Here is a 10092-nt window from a genome sequence, read left to right as displayed (position 1 = left end):
GCTCTCGACACGCCCACGTTCGGGCTCGGCAGCGCCTCACAGCGTGGGCGCCCCCTCGTGGGACTGAAGCGCCAATGCACATGCGCCGCCAATGCACAGGTGGCGCCCTCCCGGGTTTCTATGGAATGTCCCTGCTTACATTCTAAACACAAGCGCTGGCCGGTTTCGCTCAGAGCGTCGGCCTGCAGACTGAAGAGTCCAGGGTTCGATTCCGGTAAAGGGCACGTGCCCGGGCTGCGGGCTCCATCCCCAGTAAGGGGCGTGCAGGAGGCAGCTGATCAATGATTCTCTCTCATCATTAATGTTTCTCTCTCTCCCCCCTCCCTTCCTCTCTGTCTAAAATGCAATAAAAATATTTAAAAAGAAATAAATAATAAAAGGAGACTGAATAAGTAAACTATTAAGGCCTGTGCCAAGTGTAGTGAGGAACAAGATGAACACAGCTGGGCTCTCCTGGAGAACTCGGCAGCAGAGCAAACCACCAACTACTCATAAACAACATCAACTCTTCCAGGATGCCTCTTGGATTGCTCATTTCCTACAGCCTTCTCTGGGGGGCCTTTCCTGGGGGGCCTGCCTGGGGCAGAGCAGAAGGCAGGGCTTGCCCCTGAGAGCCCCCATTTATAGAGAGAAGTGGTTCCTATTTGGGGCACAGGGTGCTCTGGTCCTGTTCTGATGGTTTCATCCTGGTCCTGAGCACTGTTGTGTCCCTGAGGCACCTCTACTGACCAGGCCCTGCTGGCTGCCCTCTGCGATCTCCACACCTGGCATGCATGGCCCCTGGCCAGCACTAAGGAGGGTGGCTGCTGGTCATTTACTGCCCAAAGGCTGGGCCCAGAGACACAGAGCCATAAACTCTATGGACACACAGAATCTGGAATCACAGAAATGACACCTCTTCAAATCATGAACTCTTGGAATCACACACTGTCAGACCCAAAGAATCAACATTGGCCCGCAACATCGGACGGAACGAGGGAACCCAATGGAGGCAGGGCTGAGCCTCTGCCTTTGCCATGATGACCTGACAGTGCTGAGATGAGGACCTTCTGCTGCTGCCTGGGAGCAGAGGGACTCAAAGATCATGCAGCAGAAGCTCGAGGGAGGAACCCAAGTAGCTTGTGGCTCTGTGTCCAACCCTCCTGCCCTTGGCCTGTGTGCCTGGAGCCAGTCCCACCACACCCAAATTTCCTATAGCGCTCCAGCTCCAATGGCATTCCCTCTGCCCTGAGTCTGCAGCAGTTTCTTCTATGCTTCATTCCCTCAGTGGAAGGGGTTACCCCTTCCCTGTGTTTTTATTCCCTTGGGGCTCAGCCCAAAGTATTCAAAGTAGCTTTGTGCCCTACCTGGTTTAGCTCAGTGGTTAGAGCGTTGGCCCACCAACTAAAGGGTCACAGGTTTCATTCCAGTCAAGGTTGCAGGTTCCTATCCTGGGCCCCAGTGGGTGTGGGAGGCAACCAATCCATGTGTCCCTCTCACATCAATGTTTCTCTCTCTGTCTCTCCCCCTCCCTTCCACTCTCTCTAAAAATCAATGGGAAAAATATCCTCTGGTGAGGATTAACAACAAAAAGTAGCATTGTAATTAGAAACCAACAAAAACAAACAGTTGTGATATTTTAGTAGCACAGGATCTGAGCACAAACGGATGCAAAATCCCAGACCCTCAGAAACATCTTAGGCCAATTAAACTCTGGTTCTGCAGCTACAGAACTCTATAACCATAGAATCTTTGTATCAAAAATAAGAGCTTTCAATACCCCTTTCATGAGAAACTTCAGCCCATAAAAGTATCTAAATGTTCTTGGATGACAGCTATTACCGTCAAGGGATCCTGATATTGAACCAGAGCCCCGGGGATCCTTTGGGCACAGAGTCAGTCCTCCCCATCTCCCTGCAGCTCAGGCTCACAGTACTCAGGGCAGGATGCCCCAATGCCAGCAAACTGAACTCAGACCCTCATCCCAGCAGCTGCCCCAGAGAAGCCCCTGAGAGATTTTCTCTGCCTCCCCCGAGGCCAAGTTGTTCCTGGGAGCAAGTCTCACAAGAAAGAAAGCAAAGGCCCATTCCCAGGGCCTTTGAGGAAAGGAGTGCCAGCCTTGGCTCCAAGCGTCCCCATGCCCATTTGATGTCCCCCCATCGCTCCGCCCAGGCCAAGCCCGCTCCTGGCACTAGAGCCCACACCCGCCACGGGAGATGACCAAGCTCTCCTGCCAGGGGCTAAATCTGGGATCTGGCTGTTGTGTGTCCTGGCCCTGCCACTCGACCTCCAGCACCTGACAGGGAGGCCCCTTTCGTTCCTGACCTGCAGGGATCCGCGGCCATGGTCAGTGGGCTGGGGGGCTGGAGCTGGAACAAGCCGGCTTCCTGGGAGGGGCAGGTGGGCTTTTGGAGTCTCCCCCAGCTGGGATAGTCCTGGGGCCTATGAAGGAGTAGGGGATTGGAGGGGACCGCAGGGACCAGAACTTGGACGGCCAGGGGGAGGCCCCTTTCGTTCCTGACCTGCAGGGATCCGCGGCCATGGTCAGTGGGCTGGGGGGCTGGAGCTGGAGCTGGAACAAGCCGGCTTCCTGGGAGGGGCAGGTGGGCTTTTGGAGTCTCCCCCAGCTGGGATAGTCCTGGGGCCTGTAAAGGAGTAGGGGATTGGAGGGGACCTCAGACCTAGAACAGGCAAGAAGACGGACGGATGGCAGCAGCCCCTTCTGTCTGTAGCCTTAGCCACAATGTGGGCCTCCCCCGCCTGGACCCAGCCAGGCTGAGCCCACTGAGGCAGAAAACCTGTGGGTGAGGAGGACTTGCTGCTAACTCCATTCATAAGCCACTGCCCCTGGGCGCACCTTCCCCTCCTTTACTGCAGACAGATGGAGGCACTGAAGACCACCGAGCGTCTATCTCGGGTCTCTGGCTCCTTTCTCTGGGTTGGGCTCTGGGCCCATCCAACCATTTTCACCAGAGTGACCCCAGCTCCGACCTCCACCTTCTCTTGTCCTCAGTCCCACCGGAAGTTCTCTGCCCCTCGGCACGGACACCTGGGCTTCCTGCCCCACAAGAGGAGCCGCCGGCACCGGGGCAAGGTGAAGACATGGCCTCGGGATGACCCCAGCCGGCCCGTGCACCTCACAGCTTTCCTGGGTTACAAGGCCGGCATGACACACACTCTGCGGGAGGTGCACCGGCCGGGGCTCAGTGAGTGGCCGTAGCGGGGACCACAGGGCGGGGGGATTTGGGCAGAGTCCCTCTGACTGCCAGGGGATCTGGAGGAACTTCCCAATGCTAGAGGTCAGGGTTGGACTTCAAAGGGGGAAGTGACTCCAGAGAGGGCAAGGCCCTGCCTGGGGGAATGGCCGTCCCCTGAGGTGGGTCCTGTCATTGCCCCCAGTTCACAGGTGAGGAAATGGAGTGGTTATAAAATTTGCCAGTGGCCCAGTTAGTAAGTGGAGGAGCTAGGAGTCAAAGGCAAGCCCCCAGTTATATTTATTGTTTTGGGGTCATTAAAATTCACGTGTGGTTGTAAGAAACAACATAGAGAGATTCTAGGTACCCTCACCTAGTCTCCTCCAATGGAAACCTCTTGTGAAGCGAAAGCTATGTCACAGCAGGATGCTTGTTGACCCATGTTTCCCCAGTTGTGTTTGCGTGTGCACATGTGTATTTAGTTCTATACAGCTCTGTCATGTGTACATGTGTGTACCCACCACCTCGGAATATTCCACCCCACATGGGTCCCCCTGAGCACAAACGGATGCAAAATCCCAGACCCTCAGAAACATCTTAGGCCAATTAAACTCTGGTTCTGCAGCTACAGAACTCTATAACCATAGAATCTTTGTATCAAAAATAAGAGCTTTCAATACCCCTTTCATGAGAAACTTCAGCCCATAAAAGTATCTAAATGTTCTTGGATAACAGCTATTACCGTCAAGGGATCCTGATATTGAATCAGGGCCCCGGGGATCCTTTGGGCATAAAGTCAGTCCTCCCCATCTCCCTGCAGCTCAGGCTCACAGTACTCAGGGCAGGATGCCTCAATCACAGCAAACTGAACTCAGACCCTCATCCTAGCTCTCTGTAAAAAATCAATAAAATATATTTAAAAAAATATTGATTTTAGAGAGAGAAGGGAGAGAGAGAGAGAGAGAAACTTGATGTGAGAAATATCGATAGAATGCCTTCTGCATGTCCCATCCTGGGGATTTAGACCATAACCCGGGCATGTGCCCTGACTGGGAATTAAACCGGCAAACTTTTGGTGTATGGGACGATGTACTCAACCAATTGAGTCACACCGGTCAGGGCTCCAGATATATTTTTAAAACAAATAACTTCTTTTACTTTGTAACAGCCTCAGTCATAACATCTATAAAATCATGGGTTCCGACAATTTATAGGTTTTTTCCTAGAACTCATCAACATACATTTATAACTATAAAAATAAAAAAATGACCATTTGTGCCCCACTAAAGGAGGCCTAACCCCACCCTTTGGGGGATGCTGCCATGGCTGTTGCTCTCCTAGCCAACTCCCAGATGGTCTTGTGGGGAAACTGAGGCAGGGAGCAGGTCAGGCCTTGCCTGAGATCTCAGTGTCAGAGCTCGCGTGGGCCACCTGTGGGGCCCTGACCAGCAGCTGCTCCGTGCCCAGGCAGAGAGGGAAAGAAGGGGCAGGGGGCAGGCAGGCTGGGGGCTGGAGGCCGGCGAGGGCTCTGGTTGAGGAGCGGGTCTCTGTCCCCAGCAGTCCCGGGGCTGCGGTGCTCCGTCCTCCCTCAGGCAGGAGGGACTGCATTTGGCTCTTCCACTCTGTCTCCCTGACCCGTGGGCTCTCGGAGCTCTCCCCATGCCTGTCTCTGGGTCTCGTCCAGAAATTTCCAAGCGGGAGGAGGTGGAGGCTGTGACGATTGTGGAGACGCCACCTCTGGTGGTGGTGGGTGTCGTGGGCTACGTGGCCACCCCTCGCGGCCTGCGGAGCTTCAAGACCATCTTCGCGGAGCACCTCAGTGACGAGTGCCGCCGACGCTTCTACAAGGACTGGTGAGGGCTCTCCGGGCGGCCCTGTGTGGGCTGGTGGGGATGGGGGCCCTTCGCTCCCCACCCCTGTGCTGGAATGATGGGCGTGCGCAGGAGAAGTGTCAGCAGTGTGTGAAGGGCAGTGTGTGTGAGCGTGTGTGTGTATGTGTGTGTGTGTGTGAGTGTGTGTGTGTGAGTGTGTGAGTGTGTGTGTGTGTGTGTGTGTGTGTGTGTGTGTGTGTGTAAGGATGCCTTCAATTCAGTAAAAGATGAGTATTAGGAGCCTTGAGAGGAAATTGGGAGAGAGGAAAAAGAGGAAGCAGGTATTCTAATCCTCAGGGTTAATTAAGGGACTAATTTGATGAAATGTCAGAGTGGGCTCCGAGCTTACGCTCTATCCACTGAGCCAAACCGGTCAGGGCTAAGGGACTAATTTGATGAAATATCAGAGTGGGCTCCGAGCTCCCTAGCAGCCAGGGTGAAAAGGGAAACAGCCAACTGACAAGCTCTTCTCGTCAGAAAGAAAGGCATTCTCAGGCCTCAATCTTCCCTGGTACAAGGCAAACTCCCCCACACCTGAGGCACCTCACAGACACACCCCTCCTTATGTAGGCACAGCCCAGCCCTGGCCCTCTATGGGCCCTAGAGTCAGAGTGGGCCAGTGTGGCCACTGGCAAGCTGGCTAACCTCTTAGAGCCTAAGAGGCCACACCCAGGTCAGCCCCTTAACCCCACCCCTCACCTTTAGGCAAGCCACAGACACCATCCAATGGGAACGGGAATGGTCCCTGCACCTTGGGGCTGCTGTGAGGATTAGATGGACAAAGTGGGTCAAGGGTTCAACCGAGAAAGTGCCTGGCAAATGCCATCTGGTCTTGTTTTCAACTTGCCCCTCATCCAGGGACTGTGACCTTTGTGAGCCTCGGCTTCTTCATCTGTAGAATGGGGATTATGGTGTCCATCAACCAGAGTTCCCGTGAGGGTTGAACAATGTGCAGTACAGCTGTTTGCTTCTGAAGTGAGGTCCGCAGCCACATCAGTGTGGGCAGGTGGCCAGCATGCCCCTTTCCCAAGCTCCCGCACGCCTGGCACTCACCCGCAGGCCCTAGGGGGCAGGGAGAAGCCTAGCTTACAGAGGAGGACACTGAGGCCCAGAGAGGGAGGGACAGATAAGCTCCAAGGTGGTGACTGGAGCCAGCCCAGGGACTCCAGGGAGGTCCTGGCAGTGGCCTCCCCCAGGAAGAAAAGGAGGAGGGAAGGGGACAGTTACTGTTCTAAGACCCATGTTTGGTGGGAGGCAGGTGGGCAGGGGCCCAGGGAACCACCCAGCCGGCCCCTTTGAGCACCCTCTGTGCATGGCTCAGGCACAAGAGCAAGAAGAAAGCCTTCACCAAGGCCTGTAAGCGGTGGCGAGACGCCGATGGCAAGAAACAGCTCCAGAAAGACTTTGCCGCCATGAAGAAGTACTGCAAGGTCATTCGGGTCATCGTCCACACCCAGGTCAGCCCCGTGACCTCAGCCCACACCCAGTTGGCCAGGTCACCGCTGGGCTCCCCCTCCCCCACCCCAGCCTCCAGGAGCCCTGGCAAATGTCAGCCTAAAAATACTGTGAGTCCCGGGCACAGGACCAAAGGGTTGGCTGTCCGTAGCTCCAGGGATGACATGCCGGATGCCAGTGCACTCTGCGGGCTGTGGGGCATTGCCCATGCCCGGTGGTCAACCAAGGTCCTGAAATGCCCCAGAGGGCTTGGGTCTCCTGCCAAATGCCCGGTGTAGAAGGCCAGCTCCTCCCTGTGGCTTCTGCTATAAGTGTGTGTGTGTGCATCCACATTTGTCAGCTCCTCCCTGTGGCTTCTGCTATAAGTGTGTGTGTGCATCCATGGGGTTTGTACATGGGGTCTGGCTTGATGTGGGCTGACAGGTTACCCTCTGGCTTATTCTGGAACATTCCTTGGTGTCTAACCTCAGGGAAGCCTTTCATAGGCCCTGAGCAGGGATACTCCCTCCCTACCCCCGACCCCTGCCCAGTTACTCTCACACGTGCAGTTCCTAGTTACCCGTGTCATTGGTTAATGTCCATCCCCCTTGAGCTCCTTGGGGGTAGGGGCCACGCTGCCTGTTCAGTGCTGTGTCTCCAGAACCCGCCAAGAGCCTTGTACGCAGTAGGTGTTCTGTAAGTACTCATTGCTGAGCACTCTGTGTGACCTAACCGTGTTCCTGCTTCCACCTGTGCATCCCCACCTGCTTCCAGCCTGTGCCTCACAGAGCAGCAGCCAGAGAAGTTTAAAAACATGAATTAGATTGCATTAGACCCCACACTTGGAATAAAACTCAAGTTCCTCTCTACAAGACCTGCCCGGCAGGACGCTGTTCATGTCTGACTCCTTGCTCCCCATGGCCTAGACCAGCGGTTGCCAACCTTTCGGACCTCACGGACCACCAGTGGTCCGCGGACCACCAGTTGACCACTGGTCTAGACACACTGGTTTCCATTCTGTCCTCCCAGTTCCTCAGGCTCTTCCCTGTCTCAGGGCCATGGCATATGTGGTTCCCTCTGTCCCAGAAGCCTCAGATCTTCACCTAGTGGCTCCTTCTTATGACTGGTGTCACCTCCTCAGAGAAGCCATCCAGGGCCACCCTATGTGCAATGACGATTCCCTTCTCCCCTAATAGTCCACTAGAAGACTTATTCCTCTCCAAGATACTTGGCTTCTGTTTCCCAACTAGATGGTGGCTCTATGAGGACCAGGACCCTGTCTGTCGCATTCTATGCTGTCCCCCAGTGCCTAGCACAGGACATGGCTCATAGCCAGATCAGCACGGGAACGTCTACTGAATGAATGCAGGCATGCCACCCCGCTAGGGGTCACAGCCAGTCATGCGGCGTCTGTAAATGCGGTTTTGACCCCATGGGAACTCACTGGCGCGCTGTGTCCTGCAGATGAAGCTGCTGCCCTTCCGGCAGAAGAAGGCCCACATCATGGAGATCCAGCTGAACGGCGGCACAGTGGCCGAGAAGGTGGCCTGGGCCCAGGCCCGGCTGGAGAAGCAGGTGCCAGTGCACAGCGTGTTCAGTCAGAGCGAGGTCATTGATGTGATCGCTGTCACCAAGGGCCGGGGCATCAAAGGTAGGGCTGGGGAGAGATGGCAGCTCCTGGAAGGCTGCCTGGAGGGGATGGGGCCAGATGGGCCTCAGCCACCAGCCCCTCCCACCTGTAGGGGTCACGAGCCGCTGGCACACCAAGAAGCTGCCTCGGAAGACCCACAAGGGGCTTCGAAAAGTGGCCTGCATTGGCGCCTGGCATCCCGCCCGAGTGGGCTGCTCTATCGCCCGGGCTGGGCAGAAGGGCTACCACCATCGCACGGAGCTCAACAAGAAGGTGTGTCCCGAGTCCTGGTGAGGGGGGACGTTGTGACCAGACCCCGGCCGGTGGGGTACCTGACCCAGACACTGCCCGCTCCCCAAAGGCTCTGATATGCACCCACCAGTGCCTGGGGTTAAGCCCACATCTGATGGGTGTGGACATAGTGCTGGCCCCAGGGGTCACCTGCTGCCCTCCATGTGCCCTGTGCTCCTGGCAGATCTACCGCATTGGCCGCGGGTTCCACAAAGAGGATGGGAAGGTGGTTAAGAATAATGCGTCCACCAGCTACGACTTGACTGACAAGTCCATCACGCCGCTGGTGAGGTTGGGCAGCCGGTTTGGCTGAGGGGGCCTGGTGAGCATGTGTGGGGCAGGTGTGGGGGGTGCTGGGGTGCCCCAAGAGCTCAGGCCCCACCAAACCCCCTCCTTCCCGCACTCTCTGAGCCTCCTCTGCAGAGAGCTTGTACCTCCAACTGCTGTCACGGGGTGCAGCGTGCAGCAGCTCTGACTGTGGCCTTGGAGACAGGCTGCCTGGGTTCGAACTCCAGCTGCAGTATGTGCTGGAGCAGGTGACTCCACCCTTCTGAGCCTCAGTTTCCCCCTGAGTAAAATGCAGATTGTTAAGCGATACACTGTGGGAGGAGACCTAGGGTGTGGCTCAGCAGTGATAGAGGGTGTCACTCTTGGCCAGGGGGCCAGCTCTGGCTCCTTCCAGTTACAGCTGGGCACGGGCACGGGTTTTCTTCCAGGGTTCCCAGCTACCCCCCAACTCAATCTGGATCCCGACCCACCTCCCCACAGGGTGGCTTCCCTCACTACGGGGAAGTCAACAACGATTTCGTCATGCTGAAGGGTTGCATCGCGGGGACCAAGAAGCGGGTCATCACACTGAGGAAGGTCAGGGCAGGCAGTCGGTTGGGAGCTGGGGAGCAGGAGCCCCATGGGCTTTGCGAGGGGTGGGGGCTGGCCTGCCCTGTCCTCCAGCCTGTTCAGAAGAGGGGCAGTGGATGGGGAGAGCAAAAAGAGAGGGGTTCGGACAGGAGATGGGTGGGTGGGTTGGGGGCTCCTGGAGGGGTTGGGAACCTCCGTCTTGAGGCTCTCCTTTCCCACGGATCCCCAGTCCCTCCTGGTGCACCACAGCCGCCGGGCCCTGGAGAATATTGAACTCAAGTTCATAGACACCACCTCCAAGTTTGGACACGGCCGCTTCCAGACAGCCCAAGAGAAAAGGGTCTTCATGGTGAGTCCCCCCATCGCCCTTCTCTGGGGCTCAGACTGCACATCCCACCTGCTCCAGAGTGGGGAAGCTGGAGCAGATTGGGGTGGCAGGATGCCCCCCCCCCCCCGCACTCATCCATAGGAGGGGGCTTTTAGGAGTCTAGCCCTGGGCACTAATTCTTGCTGGAAAAGAAGGTAGGGGAGGGATCACCATGGGAGGGGCCGGCAGGGCCGGCTCTGGGTGACTCAGGCGGCTGGCCAGGGGCAGTATTCTGAGCCAGACCCCTGTGATAAACGCTTCTCCGGCCCCCCACTCCCACAGGGTCCCCAAAAGAAGCATCTTGATAAAGAAAAGCCGGAGACCTCGGGAGACTTGTAGGCGGCTTGGGATGGACGGAGCCTGAAAGAAGCGCGCGAGACCCCGTCTGTCCCCCTTGTCTAATAAAGGCTGGAGGCAACTCTTCCCGCGGTGTCTGAATTGAGGGCATGGAAAGGCCGGGAGCGCACA

At 56.5% G+C, this 10092-nt stretch overlaps 1 protein-coding gene across 1 annotated transcript; it reads left to right on the top strand.

Moving 5' to 3' along the window:
* Nucleotides 1-2224: 2224 nt before the first annotated feature.
* RPL3L (ribosomal protein L3-like) lies at nt 2225-10047 on the top strand. The gene is made up of 10 exons (XM_005866567.2): nt 2225-2325; nt 2993-3185; nt 4858-5026; nt 6366-6501; nt 7943-8129; nt 8221-8381; nt 8584-8685; nt 9168-9263; nt 9487-9606; nt 9907-10047. Exons 1-10 carry the CDS (start codon nt 2323-2325, stop codon nt 9961-9963), a joined length of 1224 nt encoding a protein of 407 aa, XP_005866629.1. The 5' UTR covers nt 2225-2322; the 3' UTR covers nt 9964-10047.
* Nucleotides 10048-10092: the final 45 nt, after the last annotated feature.

The sequence above is a fragment of the Myotis brandtii genome, unplaced genomic scaffold (assembly GCF_000412655.1).
Source record: "Myotis brandtii unplaced genomic scaffold, ASM41265v1 scaffold233, whole genome shotgun sequence".
NCBI lineage: Eukaryota > Metazoa > Chordata > Mammalia > Chiroptera > Vespertilionidae > Myotis > Myotis brandtii.
This window is presented reverse-complemented; position numbering and strand designations above follow the sequence as displayed.